The sequence below is a fragment of the Haemorhous mexicanus genome, chromosome 33 (genome assembly GCF_027477595.1).
Source record: "Haemorhous mexicanus isolate bHaeMex1 chromosome 33, bHaeMex1.pri, whole genome shotgun sequence".
NCBI classification, from domain to species: domain Eukaryota; kingdom Metazoa; phylum Chordata; class Aves; order Passeriformes; family Fringillidae; genus Haemorhous; species Haemorhous mexicanus.
This window is the reverse complement of record NC_082373.1, coordinates 707,203-728,033: the sequence shown is the minus strand read 5'-3', so window position 1 is coordinate 728,033 and position 20,831 is coordinate 707,203. Positions and strand designations below refer to the sequence as shown.

The 20,831-nt window shown below is 60.6% G+C and overlaps 2 protein-coding genes across 6 annotated transcripts; both read right to left on the bottom strand.

Annotated features, from left to right (window-relative positions):
- Positions 1–881: 881 nt before the first annotated feature.
- Positions 882–13,648, bottom strand: MYO1A (myosin IA). 2 transcript variants are annotated; one of them, XM_059871733.1, is made up of 29 exons: positions 13,225–13,648; positions 12,243–12,383; positions 11,234–11,349; positions 10,959–11,053; positions 10,741–10,845; positions 10,593–10,639; positions 10,390–10,453; positions 9,959–10,057; positions 9,770–9,873; positions 8,892–9,039; positions 8,687–8,805; positions 7,369–7,455; positions 7,201–7,266; positions 6,984–7,088; positions 6,670–6,732; positions 6,158–6,358; positions 4,935–5,161; positions 4,231–4,431; positions 4,058–4,151; positions 3,810–3,959; positions 3,645–3,713; positions 3,305–3,391; positions 2,972–3,046; positions 2,734–2,868; positions 2,524–2,630; positions 2,324–2,456; positions 1,703–1,855; positions 1,505–1,632; positions 882–1,135 (listed from the first exon to the last, which is right to left on the bottom strand). In XM_059871733.1, exons 2-29 carry the CDS (start codon positions 12,360–12,362, stop codon positions 1,012–1,014), a joined length of 3,222 nt encoding a protein of 1,073 aa, XP_059727716.1. In that variant the 5' UTR covers positions 12,363–12,383; positions 13,225–13,648; the 3' UTR covers positions 882–1,011. The 2 variants fall into 2 exon arrangements, with proteins under 2 accessions (XP_059727716.1, XP_059727717.1); XM_059871734.1 differs by lacking the exon at positions 3,305–3,391.
- A 138-nt stretch (positions 13,649–13,786) lies between these two features.
- On the bottom strand, positions 13,787–20,366 carry NEMP1 (nuclear envelope integral membrane protein 1). Of its 4 annotated transcripts, none has more exons than XM_059871750.1 (11): positions 20,188–20,366; positions 19,429–19,644; positions 18,845–18,966; positions 17,980–18,190; positions 17,686–17,758; positions 17,491–17,584; positions 17,245–17,359; positions 16,835–17,060; positions 15,546–15,719; positions 15,086–15,246; positions 13,787–14,523 (listed from the first exon to the last, which is right to left on the bottom strand). In XM_059871750.1, the coding sequence occupies exons 2-11, from the start codon at positions 19,622–19,624 to the stop codon at positions 14,516–14,518; spliced, it is 1,380 nt and encodes a 459-aa protein (XP_059727733.1). In that variant the 5' UTR covers positions 19,625–19,644; positions 20,188–20,366; the 3' UTR covers positions 13,787–14,515. The 4 variants fall into 4 exon arrangements, with proteins under 4 accessions (XP_059727733.1, XP_059727731.1, XP_059727730.1 ...); XM_059871748.1 differs by having other exon boundaries at positions 15,032–15,246; positions 20,154–20,365; XM_059871747.1 differs by having other exon boundaries at positions 15,032–15,246; positions 20,188–20,365.
- Between the last annotated feature and the right edge of the window lie 465 nt (positions 20,367–20,831).

The window sequence follows — 20,831 nt, the reverse complement described above, 5'->3', positions numbered from 1 at the left end:
GCCCCGCCCACGTGCGGGAGCTGCCCGCACACGCTCCCCCTGCACGACAAACGGAGCTCCGGGGCCCACCTGGGAGCTGGTGCTGATGGTGACGTGACGGGGAGTTGGCAGCTCCCGAAGGAAACGCGGGTGATGTGTGGGGACAGGATAAAAACCCTTGTCAAGAGCTTGATGAGTGCAGGGGGGAAAAGGCAGCAAAGGGGGGAAACCCTGTCATGAGGGCTGTGGGGTCCTGGGGGCTGCAGGAGTGGTGGGAGTCCTGAGGGTTCAGGGGGCTGGAGGGCTGATGGGGTCCTGAGGATTCTCGGGGCTGGAGGACTGGCAGGGTCCCACAGATCCTGAGAGCTGCAGGAATACTGGGGGTCCAGAGAGTCCTGGGCCTTACAGGACTGACGAGGGTCTTGATGGGGGTCCTGAGGCACCTGGGGGGTGCAGGACTATGGAGGTCCTGCAGCGTCACTGGGGCTGTGCAGCATTTCCCTCTGTCCCGTTCTCCACGTCCCTGGTCCCCAGGTGCAGCTCCAGTGCCAGCCATGGGTGTCCTGCAGCAGGGTGGGGGGGCCCTGGGCAGGGGGACAAGGACATCCAGTGCAGGCAGGAGGATGACAGGGACCTCACATGCAGCCACCCACGGCCGCCAAGAAATTGCCTCTGAAGCAGCAGGAGCTGTGAGCCACTTGATGGGAAAAGTGGCCACAATTTGGAGCCTTTCCAATCACCACAAGCCGAGTGCTGGCTGCAATCAGGCGTCGGGAAAAGCCAGAAAAGCGGGAGGCCAGGATGAGGGGCTACATCACCAGGCTGGGCTGTGCCCCCCCAGCTTGGGCACTGTCCCCTGAGGTCCCACCCCACCTGTAACGAGGTGACACCACCCTGGTACCGACACCTCAGCATCCTTTTAATGGGGTTGGAGCAATGCCTGGGTGCTGCCAGCACCCACAGGGGTGGGGGTGACACAAGGGGGGTGTCAGGGGTGCCAGTGTGAGGGTGGGGGTCCTGGTGAGGGTCCCCTCAGTGCACCAGGACCTCCATCTTGTTGCTGCCCTTTTTCTTGCAGACAGGGCCGTTGATGCTGGCCTTGGGGGACTCCACCACGGTGATGGACACGTCGCCCTTTGGGAAGCGGGTGGAGAACCTGGGAGGGGAGGATGGAGTGGAGAGGAGGGGTCAGGATGGACAGGTGGGAGGGGGTCACGCCCATGCCCGTCCCCTCATTGCCCAATCAGCTGCCTTGGTTACACCCACTCCTCAGCAGCTTCCTGCTGCAGCCAATCAGGTCACTCACATGGTGCCCCACCCTTGGAAGCTCCACCCACCTCGATTTCCCCTGGGTGCTGCCCTGTCCCACCCACAAAAACCCCACCCAAGTTAGCCCCACCCACATTAGCCCCACCCACAGAAGCCACGCCCTCTTTGTCCCCAGCCCTTTCCTGCCCCACCCATTGTATTCTTGCCCTTCTGACTCCACCCACTGTAACCACGCCCACCAAGGCCCCGCCCCCACCTGTCAGTGATGTGCAGGGGAAGCGCCTGCCCCGTGGTGGCCTCGAAGGTCTGGTGCAGGCGGGTGACCAGCTCGATGAGGTGGTCACTGACCAGCAGGAAGTCACCCTTGGCCCCCACTGTGGAGACCTGTGGGGCAAGCAGGGGGTCAGCCCTTCTGGGGACCCCCTGAGCCCCCAGGGTGCCCCTCCCCAGGTACCTCCTTGAGGTGCAGGGCCAGGAAGCCGTCGGAGAAGCGGGTGACTGAGACACCACGGATGTCACCGAGGCTGAGCACGGTCTTGGGCTGGGCGGCCTTGGGGTCAGCCAGGACCAGGTGCTCAGTGGTGAGGAGCAGCAGGCGTGGGACTGTCTGTGGGTGGGGGTCAGCATGGGCAGGGGGTCAGCATGGGCAGGGGGTCAGTGTGGGCAGGGGATGAATGTGGACAGGGGATGAATGTGGACAGGGGATGAATTTGGGCAAGGGGTCAGTGTGGGCAGGGGGTCACCAAGAGCAGGTGGTCAGCGTGGGCAGGGGGTCAGTGTGGGCAGGGGGTCAGCACCAGCACGTGGTCAGGGGGTCACCAAGAGGAGGTGGTCAGCGTGGGCAGGGGGTCAGTGTGGGCAGGTGGTCAGCGTGGGCAGGTGGTCAGCAGGCAGGGGGTCACCAAGAGCAGTGGGTCAGCGTGGGTAGGCGGTCACCAAGAGCAGGTGGTCAGCCTGGGCAGGGGGTCAGCATGGGCAGGGGGTCAGCGTGGGCAGGGGGTCAGCATGGGCAGGAGGTCAGGGTGTCCCCGTGTGCCCTCCCACTGCCCAGGGCACGGCCCAAAGCAGATCTCACCTTTCCGCTGGCCCTGTTCACCTTCCTCACGGTGTCGGCCATCACCAGCTTGTCCTTGGCCACGGCGTGCAGCTTCTGGTACTTGGGGTTCTGCTTCAGCCCCAGGTACTCCCCGCGGAAAGGCTGCTGCAGGCTGGGGACGAGGCCATCAGCCACCGCTGCCCTGGCTCCCCTGCACCCCCAGCCCCCTGCCCTGGCACCTTTTGGGGTAGAGGGTCTTCTTGTCCTTGAAGAGCTCGCTGGCACAGAGCCTGGCCTGCAGCTGCGCCCGGCGCGATGCCGGCAGCTGGTCCCGGTACTTCTTGCACTGCCGAGGGAGGGGACGGTTTGGTGCCACCAAAGACCTCTCTCGGGTGAGCTGGCGCACCAAGATCCCACCTGGAACTCTCCCCATCTCCCCCTGCTCCCACCTTCCAGTGGTAGAAGATGTTCTTCAGCTCCTGGTTGGCGTCATCCAGGAACCTGTAGGGCGCCGGGGGCCAGCTCCGGTCCATCACCGACAGCGGTGGGAGGTTCTTTGCCAGCCCCACCAGGTACCTGTGCACCTGGAGGTGACACCGTGGCAGGGGGTCAGGAGAGGACAGGGGCATCCAGCAGGGCAGGGGGCTGGGAAGGCAGCGTGGACCCCTCTCCCCCAGCCCCACTCACCAGTCGCCGGTAGATGAAGTTGGCCAGGCAGGTGCTGGCGCTGGAACGGAAATATTTCCTGTAGGCCCTGCGTGCCTGCGGGGACAGCGCCAGCGGTGAGGACACCGAGACATCACCACCAGCCCCACAAAGGAGGAGGGTGTCCCACGTCCCCCCTGTTCCCCACATCCCCCACGTCCCCCACATCCCCCACGTCCCCCACGTCCCCCACATCCCCCATCCCCGTTTGGCTCCAGTGGAGAGGACAGAGGCTCCAGCCCGACAGGGTGGGCAGACAGACAGACGGCACGGACAGCAGGACAGAGGCGGCCTGAGGGCGCGTGGCCCCGTTACCTGATACCCTCTCCAGTGAGCGGCGATGGTGGTGGCGGCCGCCTGGCGTCGGCACTGGGACTTCAGCTCCCGGAGGAGCCGGCGAGACTGCGGGGGTGAAAGCCCAGGGAGCCCGAGGAGGGGACACCAACACAGACATGGAGAGCGAGGGAGAGGCAGGAGAGAGGCAGGAGAGAAGGAGGAAAGACGGGGAGAGGAGATGAGGGTGAATCTGGTCCCACCGTGGGACGCACGGAGCTCCTGGTGCCACCGTGGGGCACACAGAGCCCCTGTCCCCACCCACCCTGCTCCCCCACACCGGGTCAGTCCCATGGTGGCCCTGGAGCTGCCCAGCCCTCACCTTCCAGCCCCGTGCATAAGCCTGGAGGATCAGCGCCGACCGCTTCATCTGCTTGTACCGGTTCATTTGCTGCGAGGGAACAAGAGGGTGAGTGGGGCGGGCTTGGAGAGCCAGGGGGAGAGGGATGGGCAGGGGAAGCGTGGCCAGGACCTGCCCTGTCCTCACCCTGTGGCCACGGAACCAGGCAGAGATGAGGATCTGGCTCTTGCGCATCAGCTGGTACTGGGTCCGGCACCGCCAGCCCCGAAACATCTTCTGGATGAGGGTGGCGAGCTCGGCCACGCGCTCCTGGCGCCGCCGCTCCAGGTCGAAGAGCTGGGCACAACCACGGCAAGCACTGGCTCACTGAGCAGCCCCAGGACCTCCCAGGACAAATCTGGACCCCTTCTGGGCTCCCCCATTCCCAAACTCACAGTGCGTGGCGAGCGGATAAAGATCTTGGTGTGGCCGAACGCCAGCTCCTCAGCGGGGAACTCCAGACCTGCCAGCAGCACCTCGGTCCCCTCCCTGCACCACGGCAGAGACAAGGCTGGTCAGAGCCCCCCTGGCAGCCACCTGACCCTCACAGAGGGTGCCAGCCCCGTACCTGTCCCCACGGTCCCAGCGGGGCCACGTTTGGGCGTTGAGCATCTTGTAGCGCTGCAGGAAGGGGCCGTAGAGCTGGCGGAAGGCGTAGCCCGCCCGCCGCACCCGCACGTTCTCCATCAGCCCCAGGTACCGCACCTGGGCCAGCACCAGCTCCGGGGTGAACACCATGGCTGACTTGGTGTCGTTGGGTTTGATGCACCTGCAGAGCCCAGTGGTGGTTCAGGGGGGATTTGGGGTGCCAGAAACACCCCCAGGGGTCTCTGCCGGGGACTGTCACTGTCATATTTTCTGGAAAAGTCCCTTCGCCAGGATTTCTTCTCCTGGGAAGTTGAGAAGGCTCAGAGAAAAATGAAAACGATAATTATCTGATTCACTTCTGTGTTTTGCTGCTCTGGAATGTGGTTTGGAGATTGTTTACCAACTGGTCATTGTTTGATTGGTTTCATGTGAATTGTTTCTACTTAATGGCCAATCACCATCCAGCTGTGTCAGGACTCTGGAAGGAGTCCCGAGTTTTTCATTAGCACCTTGTTAAGCCTTCGGTCTGTGTCCTTTCTCTATTCTTTAGTATAGTTTTAGTATAGCATTCTTTTATATAATATTAATAATAAAATAATAAATTAGCCTTCTAAGAACATGGAATCAAATCCAACCATTCCTCCTCCATCTGGGGAGCTCTGAAAATACCACAGGGGCCGGTACCTGATGTAGTTGGGGTTTTTGGAGTAGAGGTTCTTCATCAGCATTGCCACGGATGACTTGAACTGGAAGCCTGCAGTGGGGGGCAGCTTGAGGGAGACTTTCTGGGGGTCTCCCTCGGGAAAGAGCGAGCGCAGCAGCGCGTGCCGGGCCGCCCACATGGCCTGCGAGAGGTCACGGAAGAGGAGGTCGTTGTTCTTCTCGATGAAGCCCGTCACGTTGTAGGTCACCTGGGGAGGGCAGTGGGGTCAGCGCCCAGGCAGGGAGGGGAGCATCTCCAGCCTGCTCCCAGTCCAGCCCCACATCTCCTGTGTGAAGCTGGGAAGGGAATTGGGGCACTGGGAGGGGAACTGGGGCACTGGGAAGAGGAGCAAGGTGCTGGGAAGAGAACTGGAGCACTGAGAAGAGGTCTGGGGTGCTGGGAAGAGGACCAGGGCACTGGGAAGAGGACCAGGGCACTGGGAAGAGGATCAGGGCACTGAGAAGAGGATCAGGGTGCTGAGAAGAGGATCAGGACGCTGGGAAGAGGATCAGGATGCTGGGAAGAGGATCAGGACGCTGGGAAGAGGACTGGAGCACTGGGAAGAGGATCAGAGTGCTGGGAAGAGCATCAGGGCTCTGAGAAGAGGATCAGGGTGCTGGGAAGAGGATCAGAATGCTGGGAAGAGGATCAGGGCACTGGGATGAGGAGTGTAGCACTGGGAAGAGGATCAGGGTGCTGGGAAGAGCATCAGGACACTGGGAAGAGGATTGGAGCACTGGGAAGAGGATCAGAGTGCTGGGAAGAGGATCAGAGTGCTGAGAAGAGGATCAGGGTTCTGGGAAGAGGATCAGGGTGCTGGGATGAGGAGCGTGGCACAGGGAAGAGGAGCAGGGCACAGGGAAGAGGAATGCAGCACAGGGAAGAGGAGTGTGGCACAGGGAAGAGGAGCAGGGCTCTGGGATGAGGAGTGTGGCACAGGGAAGAGGAGCAGGGCTCTGGGAAGAGGAGCAGGGCTCTGGGAAGAGGAGCAGGGCACAGGGAAGAGGAGCAGGGCACAGGGAAGAGGAGTAGGGCTCTGGGATGAGGAGCAGGGCACAGGGAAGAGGAGCAGGGCTCTGGGATGAGGAGCAGGGCACAGGGAAGAGGAGCAGGGCTCTGGGATGAGGAGCAGGGCAAAGGGAAGAGGAGCAGGGCTCTGGGATGAGGAGCAGGGCACAGGGAAGAGGAGCAGGCGCCGCCGGACCTTGCCGGCGTAGTGGTGGATGCGGAAGCAGCGCGCTGGCAGGCTGGCATCGGTGACATGCCGGGCGTTCTGTGTCTCCTTGCTCTCGTAGTGCTTGTGTGTGGCCAAGAGCTGGTTGAGTTTGGTGAGGAAGGTGTCCTCGTTGACCACACCGGGCCGCAGGCACTCCTCATCCAGCATGGCCAGGATCCCGGTGGTGCTCTGTGTGATGGATGGTGTCACCAGGATGGATGGTGTCACCCCAAACCAGCCCCAGTGGATCCCAGTTTGGGCTGTGGGGGGAGCTGGAACCCCAAGATCCCAGCACTGGGTGGGCTCTCAATCAAGGTGTCACCCCAAACCAGCCCCAGTGGATCCCAGTTTGGGCTGTGGGGGGAGCTGGAACCCCAAGATCCCAGCACTGGGTGGGTTCTCAATCAAGGTGTCACCCCAAACCAGCCCCAGTTGATCCCAGTTTGGGCTGTGGGGAGGAGCTGGAACCCCAAGATCCCAGCACTGGGTGGGCAACTCACGTTCTCAATCAAGTTGCAGATGATGCTGTTGTCGAAAAACTCCACCTGGGTCCACTGGATGCCCTGAGAGGAGATGTGGGTCAGACACAGGAATAAGCCAGACCCTGCCCCACAGACACCCCCAGCTGGTGTGGGGCAGGAACCGGACATCCGGCCACGGGATTGAGGATCCCAAATCCCTTCCTGCCATTGAATGTGCTCTCAGCAGGGAGCGGGGAGAGGCAGGGACGTGCAGTGGAGCTGTCTCCAGCACTTCCCCATCCCAGGGGGGCTGAAGCTCCTTGGGGCCGTGCTCTGGGAAGGGCTGGAGGTACCTCTCGGACATATTCCTCCTGCTCCTCCTTCAGAGTCATCAGGATGAAGATCTGCTGCAGCTTCTCGTTGCAGTAGTTGATGATGAACTGCTCAAAGCCATTGTCCTGAGAGAGGAGGGTCCTGTGTGGCAGCTGCCTCCCAAGCCCCTGGTCCTGCCCCATGTCTCAAGTGCTGTTCCCAACCCCCTGAATGGGGCTTGGTGGGTCCTTCACTCACCTGGAAGATCTCAAAGCCGTAGATGTCCAGGACGCCCATCACCTTCCTCTGCTTGTCCGACTTCACCTGGGGACACAACGGGGTGTGGAGCCCTGTGTCTCCTGTCGAGCCCTGTGTGGGGTGGGGGTCCAGGCTCCTGCTGGGGCTCCAGGATCTCCTGGGGCTCACCTGGATGCTGGCATTGATACGATTCACCAGCCAGTCGAAGAGGCGGCTGTAGATGTTCTTGGCCAGCGCGTCCCGGCCGTAGTAGCCCTGGGGAGAGGGGAGAGGGGCTGGTGCTGGCTCATGCTGGGCTGCCAGGCATCAGCCTGCTCTAAATGAATCATCCCATTTCAGAATTCAGGAAATTTATTAAATTATCAAAGAATAAATTTGGAAAAAGCCACGAGAAATCTCGACTCTGAGCCAGGTGATCAGGGTCAGGGAGGGTCAGGATTTGGCCTCTATGGCACCAAAGTCCCTGTGGGTCTCCAAATGTCATTTCTAGGAGGCCCATTTTACACAGGTTTTTTGGGCTCTGGAAGGGGCTCTTCTTTAGCATACTTTAGCATATTTTCACAGTTTTTCTGGTGGATAATTGCTGGAATCCTGTCAGGTGAAAACTTTCTGGGATAAATTTCTGACTATCAAATGCCTCCTGCTGGGGTCTTGTCAGATAGAAAAAATCCCTTGAAATACACATCCCTGGAGACAGTCATCTGATGATGCTTGAATCTCCATTTTTATCACTTAGCCTGTTACTCCTTGTTGCCTGACACTGGCTTTGAACACAAAATGCTGTGGTTTTAATTTCCTTTAGCACAAATTATTTTATAACATTGTTGGAATCCAGGAAATTCCTCTGGCTGCCCTGGAGGACTCGAGACTCTGCCCAGGGGCCTCAGAGACCTTGGCACAGAGCCCAAAACCCCTGTGCCTTTGATTTAGCCCTTGGAAAAAACAATTACCAACCTTTATCTGAATGATTACAAGCCAGGAAAGTTTAAGTAGAATGATAATGAATTTATCACAGGGTGAGAAATAGATTTTTTTGGGTTTTTAGAATGGGGGCTCAGGGGGCAAGATGGAGGAATCTAAGTGTGTCCAGCCTTTCTCCTTCTTCTTCTTGGCCTCCATCTTCTGCTGTGATGGTGGCCAGCAGAATTTAGATTGGTTTAGAGTAGAAGCTCACTGTCTAACATGGGTGATAGGGATTGGGAAGTTATTGTAAATAGTGTACACGTAGTTTTTAGTATAAAAAGATAACAACACCGCCCCAGGGGCAGGCAGAGTGCCTCTGAGTGTCTTGCTAAGCAGACCTCAGCTGGACAAAAGAAAGAATTTTATAGATAAGGTACAATAAACAAACTTGAGACCAAGAACTGAAGAGCTCTGACTCCTTCGAGTGCTGGGAGAAGAGACTTTCTAACCGATCTCGGGGTCACTCTGACCAGTGAAAGTCCTGAGATATCACAAGCCCCAGGCTGGGGGTGGTCCTGCTCACCTGGGGCACAGTGAGGGTGGTGAGCACCGTCTCATCCCTTGCCTTCACCGTGCGGGAGCACAAGGCCCTCTCCAGCGCGCCGGGGTCCAGCCCGATCAGCTCGCAGATCTCACGCAGCTCTGCGAGGAGACGGCAGTGCCAGAGCTGAGGAGGGGCTCAGGGGTCCCCCCCACCCCAATATTCCCATCCCTACCCCCATCCCTACCCTGGGGCTCGCTGATGCTGCAGGCCTCCATCCCGCTGGCCTGGAAGCTGCTGCTCAGCTGGACGTTGCCCAGTTTGAGCACCACGGCCGTCACCTCCAGCAGCTCTGTCACCTCGGCGGGCGAGAAGCCGATGACCCTCATGGCATCCTGGGGATGGACACAACAGCTCAGGGGATGGGGCGGTGTCCTAGGGTGACGTTATGGTGCTTGGATCCCCATTCCTGTGTGCTGCTTATGCTGGATGTTATGTTCTGTGCCGTCAAGACTGGCTCTGAAGAGTGAATGTTTTGTTTTGGTTTTGATATCAGCTGCTCCCCCACGGCTGGTGGGACACAGAGACAGGGCAGTACATAGTGTTGCTTTTGCTTCTTGCTTTGCTCTTGCTCTTGCTTCTGCTTTGCTCTTGGTTTTTGCTCCTGCTCATTAGTTAGTTTAGCTAAGCAGTCTGAATTTTCCTGGACTGTTTTTCCTCTCTCTTTTTTTGGAATCACTTGAGCCTGCTCTGGACTGGGACCTGGGAAACACCAAGATCTTGCACCTTGTGGCTGCAGCAGCTGCCCCAGCACTGGAGGGACTGATAACAGAGCGAACACCCCAGGAGAGACTTTCTGAATTTGTCATCTTTTTCAGAGCAGTGACAGAGTGGTGTCACCCGATATTGTTCATTTTGTGTGCTGGGGGTGCTGTGCCTGTTAAACAAACAGGTTCTTTCCACTTCTCTCCGAGGAATTCTTCCCAAACCGATTGGGGAGAGGGACCATGTGGGTTTGCTTTCTGGAGGGGCCCCCTTTTGGAGGTTTTCTCCCAAATTTGCCCTAAACCAGGACAGGTGGGCTCCAGAATTTTTTGGGGGAGGGTCCTGTCTTCCCGTGGGTACCTGCATAGTGTGGAAGTTGGCTGCATCATCCATGCCAGGCAGGCTGGAGCCCTCCCGGTTCAGGTATCCATAGTGCCCACAGTCCTGGCGGAGCTTCAGCTGCTCTGGTGGAGGGGAGAGGAGGTGGAAGTCCAGCCATGATCCTCCCCAGCTCCTGTTCCACCTCCAAATCCCCCACACTGGACCTACGGAGCAGCTGTGGTGAAGCCCCAGCCAGGAGCTGGTAGAAGATGTGGAAGTTCCTCTCGCCCTTCACGTGCCGGACAATGCGGGATTTCTCCAGCAGGTCTGCAGGGAGGGGTCACGTTGGATTAAGTCATGTTGTGGCTTGGATAATGAGTAGAATAAACACTTGAATAATTTAATAATGTATTCTGCAAGTTCTCTGAATTTTGCAAAGCATCATGAAGCCTTTTTTGCAAGGCTACCTTTTGAAATTTGGTTTTAGTTCTGTTTCTCTCTCAACAACATCTGTCTTATTCTATGGTGTGTCTAAATCAGTATTTTTTTATCTCAAGGTTTGTATACAGGTGACAGAAGCTTCTGTCAGGTTTGGAGCATTTTCTACAAATCAGTTTCCCACAGGGCTGTGTGGAGTGGGGCGGGTGGTGGGTACTCACAGTTGCTGATGACCCCTCCCAGGGGCTCGCCCTTGAAGTCGAACTCAATGTCCATGTACTTGCCCTGGGAGAGGGGGCTGGGTCAGGGAAGGGGGTCCTGGTGGGACTGGCAGCTCCACTCCCCCCATCCCCTCTGTGCTCCCAGCCCCAGCAGGGCCCACACGGCCCCAGCAGGGTCCAGCCCCCCTGGCCAGGTCACTCACGAATCGGGAGGAATTGTCATTCCGGACAGTCTTGGCGTTCCCAAAGGCTGCAGGAGAGGAGGGGGTTACTGCCCGCTCCAGGGGGACAGCGCAGAGCCCCGGCAGGTCCGGCATGCGGGAGGAGGAGCTCAGGATGTGCGGCACTCACCCTCCAGCACAGGGTTGGACTGCAGGAGCTGCTCCTTCACCTTGTTCACCTCCTCCCCTTTGCTGCTCACGGCCGCCACGTAGGACATCACCAGCTTGCTGGCCTCTGCCGGCGAGGGGCGGGGGTCACTGGGGGGAGGTCGTGGGCGCTGGGGCTGTGCCCCTCACCCCATCAGCCCCTGGCAGTGCCCCTCGCCCTCCCTGCCGCCCCGGCTGTACCTGTCTTGCCGGCGCCGCTCTCGCCGGTGATGAGGATGCACTGGTCCCTGTCCCGGTCCCGCAGGGAGCGATAGGCATCGTCAGCGATGGCATAGCTGGGGGCAGGAGGGGTTGGAAGGGGCTGGAGCCGTCTGGGGTCTTCAGGAAACGCCCAGACCCTCCCGTTGTGGCTGCGGTGTTGCCCCAAGTGGATTCTCATGGGATTGCCCGGGAGTGATGCCCTTGGCACAGCCCAGGGGACCGAGGGCACCGCCAGCCTGCCCGTGCTCGCTCACATGTGGGGTTTCACGGCGAAGAAGCTGCAGTTGCGATACTCCTCCACCTTCTCCGGGGTGTAGATGGGCAGGGACTGGTACGGGTTCACTGAGATCACCACATTCCCAATGTACGTCTGTGGGACAGCAGGGATGAGGGGCTGGGAGGTCCTGGTGCTCCCCTTCCCCATCCCAGATCCTTGTCTTCATCCCAGACCCCATATCCTCTTCCCACCCCATACCTCATATCCCATATCCCATATCCCATTCCCCATCCCAGATCCTGCAGCCCTCTCAATCCCCATCTCAGACCCTATATCCTCTTCCCATTCCATACCCCATATCCCATTTCCCAGACACTGCAGCCCTGTCAATCCCCATCCCATATCCCATACCCCATATCCCAATCCCCATCCCAGACCCTGCAGCCCTGCCAATCCCCATCTCAGACCCCATATCTTTTTCCCATCCCATATCCCATATCCCATATCCCATATCCCAATCCCCATTCCATTTCCCATTCCCCATCCCACATTCTATTCCTCATCCCATATCCCATACCCCATTCCCTATCCCAGACCCTGCAGCAGTGTCAATCCCCATCTCAGACCCCATATACCATATCCCAATCCCAGACCCTGTAGCCCTGCCACTCCCCATCCCATACCCCATATCCCATATCCCAATGCCCATCCCATATCCCAATCCCCTTCCCATATCCCATATCCCATGCCATATACCATATACCATATACCATATCCCAATCCCAGACCCTGTAGCCCTGCCACTCCCCATCCCATACCTCATATCCCATATCCCAATGCCCATCCCATATCCCAATCCCCTTCCCATATCCCATATCCCATGCCCCATATCCCAATCTCCATATGCCATACCCCATGCCCCATATCCCATACCTCATACCCCATATCCCCATACCCCAATCCCCATATCCCAATCCCCATATCCCACTCCCACCCCAGCAGCCCCTGTCGCCCCCCCAGACCCCCCCCCCCGTCCCGCTGCCCACGTAGATGTCGCTCCGGCGGAATCGCTCCCGCAGCGTCTGGACCAGCGACTCCTCGGTCAGCGGGTCCAGCAGCACCAGGTCCGCCACAGCCTCGGCGTCCAGCGAGGAGGTGCCTTCCATGGCCGGGCAGCTCCGGGGCAGCTGGGACACAGCACGGGGCATGGCGGGGTCTGCACCCACGGACACGCAGCCCCTTCCCCAAAAAGCCCCGCCAGGTCCTCAGCAGCCTCTGGGATCTTGGCCGCTCCCCCCAACCCTGGGGATAGGGGACAAGGCAGCCACACACGCACAGAGGCACGGGGGGCACCTTGCTGGGGTATCCTGGTGCCCAGGACCCTGTGGTGGGGCTGGGGGCAGCCGGATGCTGGGGGGAAGCGGGGACCCGGGCAGGAAATGCGGCCACCTGGATCCTGTTCTTGGGGCAGGGATTAATTCAGCCTCCGCTTCCTCCCTCCTTCCTGGCAGGGGGAAGCAAGCCGGGGCGGGGAGGGGAGCCCAAGCCCCACGAGAGGTCACCCCCGGGAGCTGTTTCCCCCCGGTCTCCTCCATCCCTCACCTGTCTGTGACAGCGCGGTCACGTTCCCGGGGGTGACCTTCACCCCCACTTTACAGCTGGGGTGCAGCGCTGTAAACCCAGCCCCGCTTATCGGTGCCCCGGGGAAAGTTCACGAGCGAGGAGAAGGTGGGGAAAGATGGGGCAGAAAAGGTGATGGAGATAGTCCCAGCAGCCTCTAGAGATGGCAGAACCCTGCAGGGGTCTGAGCCCCCCGTGCTGCTGGGTGAGACCCCAGGGTCAGCAGCCGTGGGTGGGAACCAAAGAGCCCCCCACAGCTCCAGGGCAGCGCTGGGCTCACCCCGGGGCTCCCAGTGCCACCAGGTCCCCACGCCCCGTGGGATGGGGGTTGTGGGGACAGGGTACCCCCATCCAGCTAAGGAATGGGGGGCTCGGGCCCTTCAGCTGCTGCCTGGGTCCCCGACTCACCTCCCGATCGCAGAGCAGGAGCTGCTGGAGTGGCTTCAGCTGGAGCTGCCGCTGAACCGGCGGGGCTCAGCCCAGCCCAGCGCCCGGTGCTGGCCCCGTCCGGCCCACGGAGGGGAGGGGGGGACCGCAGGGCCCTCCCCCAGAGCTCTCAGCTGGGGAAACTGAGGCACGAAGGAGTAACCAGTGGGGATCAACCCCAGGAGTTCTGCCGGCGGCAGCCCCTGCCTGCAGTCCCGGCTCGACCTTCCCCACCCGTTGCTCAGAGCAGGAACCAGCAGGGAAAATCCTGGAGCCGAGCAAACAAAGGGAGCTTCCTCTCCTGGGCTGCGGGAAATAGGGGCAAGGTACAGGGCTGGAGAACCAGGAGCAGCTGGGGCTGGAGAACCTGGAATGCTCAGGGCTGCTCCAAGGAGGACACCTGGCCCCAAGGAGGACACCTGGTCCCAGTCCAACCAGGGAATGTCACCCAGGGCTTGCTGTGTCCCCACACACAGCAGAATGACCTCCCACAGGTGGCTGAGCCCTGGGGTCACAGCAGGACGAACAAATGAGGCTCAGGACCTAAAAAATACATCTTTATTAAAAATATAATCAGTCATCCACCACGCTGAGGCAGGGGGGGACAAAGTAACAGAGTCTGCTCACACCTGAGCAGGGAGGCAAGCACAGCAAGGGCTGGGGAGCACACCTGGGACAGGGACAGACCTGGGACTGGGACAAACGGATGGCAGAAGCTCCAGGTGAGGTAGGGGCTGGGCTGGGCATCTCCAGGGCAGCTGAGACTGCGAGGAGGTGAGGGCAGCATTATTGCTTAGGAAGTTGCATAGACTGGGGTGTCCCCTCCAGCTTTGGGCTTTGGCAGAGCTCCCCAGAATTCTCCACTGGAACATCAGTTGGGGTCACCATCAGTCCCTGCCCACACCCACTGGGAGAGAAGTAACAGCAGGAGAAAGGCAGTGAGGCAGGGAGGAAGCACATCCACACTCATCCTCAGCTCTGGCATGGGGAGAGGGGGCTGAGCACGGCCTCTATCCCAACACCACATCCAGGGGCAGCCAGCAGACCCTGAGGCTCCACAGCTCCATTGAGGAGTTTTTGGTATCCACATGGGATTGAAGCCAAGGCAGAGGTGTGGCCCGACCAGCTGGAGCCCTCTGACACATGTACCAGGAGGAGGAGGAGGAGGAGGAAGAGCAGGACACTGGCAGCTCCCTCACCACGGCTCCAGGCAGGTGCTGAGCACGCAGGTACCAGCAGGACAGGTCCAAAGTTCCTCTCGTGTGTGTCACCCTCAGGCACCTGCAGATGGAGGGGAAGGTCCATCCCCACCCCAGGCTGTCCGTGCCCAGCAAGGGGAAAGGGGCTTCTGCCTGCAGCCCCCAGCTGTGGCACTGGGGGATGGATGGAGCCAGATAAGCACCCAGGTTTGGGAGGGCGTCCCTGCCCTGGGGGTGCCACCCTGGCAGCTCACAAACATCCACTGCAAAAGTTGGGCTGGGTCCAGGTTGCATTCTGGTGACTTCCCAACCTGGGGTGGGGGCTTCCTATGTGTCCCACCTGCCCCCCAAACACCCAGACTTGTGCTGACAACAGCATTCACACCTCAGGTAAGAGCTGCAGGGAGGTCAGACCCCTTTTCTCCCTGTCAGAGGGGGTCTATCCCTATGAGGACCACCCCCACAAGGACCATCCCCACAGGGTCCAACCCCACAAGTACCAACCCCACAAGGACCATCCCCACGGGGTCCAACCCCACATGCTTGGAGCAGCCCAAGCTCTGCTCCTTGGCCAGCTCAGTGCAGCTGACCTCACTGGACATCCACATGGTTGTGGAATAGGGAATCACTCTTGTGATTCCCACCAGAGGAGTCACTGATGTTTTCCTCCTCTTCATCATCATCATCATCATCCTCCTCGAAGAGCTCCTCATCAATGGAGAGACTTTCCAGGCCGAACTCCCGCTCGTGGGCTGACACCTCGTTGGGGGTGACATGGGAAGCACCACCCACAAAATCAGCAAACCTGGGAGAAACCATGGAGCAGCACGTTGGCCAGGTGTGTCCAGTGCCTCTGGAGAGGCCCTGACACAGGCAGGTAAAGCATTTTGCAGCTGGGACCTGGTGTTATCCATCCTTTCCCCTCCCTGGTGTTATCCATCCTTTCCCCTCCCTGGTGTTATCCATCCTTTCTTCCTTTCCACCCCCTGGTGTTATCCATCCTTTCCCCCCACCACACACCACAGATCTGTGTCTCTAAGGACAGAGGTGACAGCACAGAGGGACACAGGGTGGCCACCCCGAGCTCACTGCCAGGGGTGTTACCTTTTTGGAGACTGGATGCGGGACACCGTGGTCCAGGCAGAGAACTGGGGGCTCTGGCAGAAGCTCCTCAGCTCTGCCAGGGCCTTGCGGGTCTCCACCTCGCCCTGGAGCTGAAATTCCTCCTCTGTCAGCAGCCGAGGTGGGGTTGGGCCCAGCTTGGAACTCTGCACCCTCCTGCCAGGGGGGAACCACCAGTTAATGCCTGCCTGGACGGGGGGGGAGCAGCTCCTGGGGCAGGACCCCAGGGCAGAACCCCTGGGGCAGGAACTCTCAGGACAGAGCCCCTGGGGCAGGAACTCTCAGGACAGAATCCCTGGGGCAGGAACTCTCAGGACAGAGCCCCTGGGGCAGGAACTCTCAGGTCAGAACCCCTGGGGCAGCAACTCTCAGGACAGAACCCCTGGGGCAGCAACTCTCAGGACAGAGCCCCTGGGGCAGGAACTCTCAGGTCAGAGCCCCTGGGGGAGGAGCACCCTCCAGGGCAGGATCTCTGGAGCAGGAACTCTAAGGCAAGACCAGCAGCGGAGGCAGGATCACCTCCCAGGGCAAGAACCCCTGGGCAGGACCAGCTCCTGGCACACAAATCTCTGGGGCAGAACCAGCTCCCAGGACAGGAATCCCTGGGACAGACTGAGCTCCCAGGACAGAACCAGCTCCTGGGGCAGGAACCCTGGGGCAGAACCAGCTCCTGGTACAAATCTCTGGGGCAGAACCAGCTCTTGAGGCTGGACCACCTTCAGGAACATGAATCCCTGGGGCATTCCAAGCTCCCAGCTCCTGGTCCAGCTGACAGTGGGTAAAGTGAAACACACTCCTCTAGCCTCTGCTCCTTGCTCCCAAGGACCCTCTCCTGCACCAATCCCAGGGAAAAAAAGAGCAGAGTTCCCCAACAACCCAGTTGTGAGCCACAGGCTCCATCCAGCAGCTCATGCTGACCCAGCTGGGAGCAGTGAGCACGCTGGAGTCCCACAGGCCTCACCTGGGGCAGAACCAGCTCCTGAAGCTGGACCGACCAGTTTCTGGAACATGAATCCCTGGGGGAGAACCAGCTCCTGAAGCTGGACCAGCTTCTAGGACATGAATCCCTGGGACTGGACCAGCTTCAGGAACATGAATCCCTGGGGCATCCCAGTCTCCCAGCTCCTGGTACACAAATCCCTAGGACAGAACCAGCTCCCAGGACAGGAGCAGCTCCTGGAGCAGGAACCCTGGGGCAGAACCAGCTCCTGAGGCTGGACCAGCTTCTGGAACATGAATCCCTGGGGCATCCCAAGCCCTCAGCTCCTCACCTGTAGGCAGCAAAGGCCCACTGCAAGGGGTAATCCAGGTTCTTGGTGCAGACAGCCACCAGCACCAGGCCCAGGGCGATGGGGTGGATCTGGATGCCTGAGTAGATCAGCAGCAGCCCCAGGAGCTGCAGGGCCCAGGACACGAGGTTGATGCTGCGCTCGTTCTCCAAGGGGCCGTACCTGTAGCACACGGCGAAGCTCAGGAGGCCCACAAAGAGCAGGTAACCTGTGGGGCAGCACAAGGATGGGGCAGAAATTAGGGGCTCTGTGAGGATGAGGAGGAACCTGACATGACCAGCAGCGTCCGCTGCTGGACCCTGCTCCACAGGGTTCAGCAACTCTGCTCCACCCACTGCTCCACTAGGAGATGTTCACCTGGTGAACAGGTGAACCTCAGAGCTCCCACCTACCTAACAGGTACTGCCAGTAGGACTTGCAGATCTCCTGCAGGTTCTTGAAGATCAGCTGAAGCAGGTACAGGGAAAAGGACCAACCTCCAACCAGCAGGAAGTAGACAGGGCTTTTCTGGGGGAGCACAGGCAGGCTGTGGATACCTCCCCCAGGTGCTGAGGTGCTCTGTACCAAACCCAGTCCATCCCAGCACAGGTATGGAAAGGGCTACGAGGTCTCTGACCCCCTCAAGATGTGACACCTACCTTGGGCATGACTTTGGACATCATGTAGACGAGGACAAGCAGAGAGGCCAACAAGCCAACACTGATCCCAGCTGAGTAGTAGAAGATTTGGCTCCTGCAACGATCACACAGGGAATCAAGCACAGCAGGTGTTTTATGAGCACCTGTGCACAAACACCCCCACCCAGGAGCCACCAGGGAAAGGAGAGCTCTCACCTGCTCAGTGTGTCCCCACAGAAGAACAACAGCAGGCCCAGGAAGAAAACAAGGAACAGCTTAGGGTCAAAACCTGGGAAAAAAACGAATCCCAGTAGAGAGGGGCACGGCGGGAAGCTCCCACCTACCACAGGGTGACAGGACAGGGATGGGACCTCCAAGTGCCCCAAATTCCTTCTGCACACCAAAATCCCTTCCTGAGGAAGGAACAGGTCTGTGGATCATGAGCTGGCCTGTCCTGCTGTCCCCTGGGCAGCCCCAGACCCCCTTTCCCCCAGCGGAGAGGGGACGTACGTCGCAAGAGGACGACGGAGTAGGAGGTGCCAGGCTCCAGCAGCTCGACCTTGAGGCAGGTTTTGTTGCTGTAGAGATCCACATCGATGCTGGTGTCATTGAGCTTGCCCCTCAGGAAGGAGAACACCACGTTCCACAGGCTGAACTTCTCCAGCTCCTCCTCGCTGTCCACCTGGGTGACGCGGATCATGCGGTTGCTGGTGACGCGGATCTGGGGGGAGAGAGGGGAATGGGGGGGTTTAGCCTGGAGAAATGAGACGGGGTTCCTGCTCCAGGAGCTGGTTCTGTCCTGGCAGCTTGGTCTGTCCCAGGGACTCATGTTTCTGAAGGTGGTCCAGCCTTAGGAGCTGGTTCTGCCCCAGGGTTCCTGCCCCAGGAGCTGGTCCAGCTTCAGGAACTGGTTCTGCCCCAGGATTCCTGTCTCAGGAGCTGGTTCTGCCCCAGAGATTTGTATTCAGAGGTGCCCTCATCACTCTCTACAGCTCCCTGAAAGGTGGCTGTGCTCAGGTGGGGCTGGGCTCTTTCTCCAGGCAGCACTGACACAACCAGAGGACACAGCCTCGAGCTGCACCAAGGGAAATTTAGGCTGGATATCAGGAAAAAGTTCTTCCCTGAAAGAGTGATAAAGTTCAGGAATGTTCTGCCTGGGGAGGTGGTGGAGTCCCCATCCCTGGGAGTGTTTAACAAAGCCTGGATGTGGCACTGGGTGCCAGGGTTTAGATGAGGTGCTGGGGCTTTGTTGGACTCGATGATGTTTAAGGTCTCTTCCAACAAAGTAATTCTGGGGATGGATGGATGCAGGGATGATGGATGGATGGAGGGGCTGGAGCAGGGAGGACCTGCTGCCTCCTCCTCCTGCAGTCACCTGCGTCCTGGTCCAGACGTCGTTCCATCGCGGGGCACGGGTGTTGGTGTAGCAGAAGCGCTGGGATTTCTGGTACAGGAAGTCGTGCCCCTCATGGAGGGGGATGACGGCATCCTTGGAGCCTGGGAAGCACACAGGGAGAGCTTCAAGCCCTGCTTCACCCACCCAACCCTCTCCCTCCCCGCGGATGCTCCACTTTGCCACATCCCCCACGGTTTTTCCGCCGTTTTCCTTGGAATTCGCCCTCCGTTTTTTTTCCTGGGATAACCCCGCCTGGCTCGACTCCTAGCTCCAAAATCCAACCTCAGCGACACAAACCCGACGGTGCCTCCGGCACGCACTCGGCCCCCGAACGACACCGAAGGCCCGATCGTACGGGGAGACCGGCACAGCGGGACGGGAAATCCCGGCCCACCGGGCCGCACCGACTCCTCAGCGTGGAGACGCTCAGAGGGTTCCCTGGGGGCGCAGGGGGTCGCTCAGCGGGCACCGGCCGGTCCCGCTGTCCCGCCATGCCACCCCCAGGGTATGCCGCCGCCCCGCTCCTCCCGGTCCCCGCCCTTGGACGGCGGTGCCCCGCTCACCTGCAGCTCCCAGGAGCAGGAAGGGCAGGAACAGCAACAGCAGCACGGGCACTACCGACAGCCGCCGCCGCCCCGGAGCCGGTTTCATCCCTCCCGCCGCGGCTGCGCCGGCCGCTTCCGCTTCCGCCGTCCGCCCGGCCCGGCCGCCGAGGAGTGTCCACAGCCAATAGAAAAGGCCCTCGCCGGGTTTTGTCATCGATTGACAGCTGATTTAACCTATCAAAATTAAGTTCTAGTATCGCTCCCTCCCCTCTGCCCTGCTGCATGGATTGACGGGACTTTTAGCCTATCAGCAGTGCGCGTGCAGGAAGCAGCCATGTTCCCGCCCTCGGTTGCCACGGTGACCAACATGCCCGCCATTCACTCAACAACCACGCCCCGCCCTAGTAACGGCTCTGACAGACACGCCCTTAACCAATCAGAGCACAGGCATCCCAGGCCACGCCCACCACCCTCATTTATAATCGTGTGATTGACAACCGCCTTCGCCTATCAGGACGCGGCCTCGCGTTGTTTGTGTGAATGGGTCACGCGTGGGGGGCGCGCAGATCCCACCCATCGCCCCCCCTGCCCCGCCCCTACCCCGGCAGCCGAACCCGCTGTCCCGGGTCCCGCCTGTCCCACCAGCCCCGCGTTCCACCGGTACGGGGTCCCACCGGCCCCGCGACCCCACGGCCCGGACGGGGCTCTGCCAGCGCGGGCGTGCCACGGCGGTCACCGCTGACCCGCAGCGCGCAGGGGGTCTCGCATCCCACGGACCGGCTCGGGGGCTCCGGTTCGCCGCGCTGCCGACACCGTCCGTCCCCCAGCCCCGGGAAGGGGGTGCCGCTCTCCGCGTGGGTCTGTCCGTCCGCCCCCCAACCACACCGTGGGGCGGCGGCCGACCGTGGGCGGGCAGCGGGGAGCGGGCTCGGGCGGCCCCCCGGCTCCCCCTCCGCGGGCCGTGGGCGGCGGAGCCGGGAAGCGGCGGGGCCGTGGGCGGAGGATGTGCGTCAGCCGGGGGCAGCGCCGGGGCTGGGAACGGCCCCGCCGCGCCGGACGCTTGGTCGTAGAAAAGGGGGAGGGGGCGTGACAGGGGGGCGATGGGGAGGGGGGTGAACCGGGAGGGTTGTGTCAGGACCCCCGCCATGGGCACCGTGCCCGTGCGGGATGCCCCGGCTGCTCCGCCGGTAGCTCCGGGGATGTGCCCCGGGCACCGGCACGGCCCCCCCGGCCCGGCCAGGATCGCGCGGGGGCGGCTCTGGTCCCACGCCAGGCGCCGGCCGCGGTATAAATAGCACCGAGCCACGCAGGGCCGGACCGGGGTGCGGGCCGTGACATCCCCCCCCGTCCTCCCTCCCGCGGGAGGGACCCCGGTGCTGCGGGCGAGGGGCTCCAGCAACTCCCCAGCCCACCCGAGAATC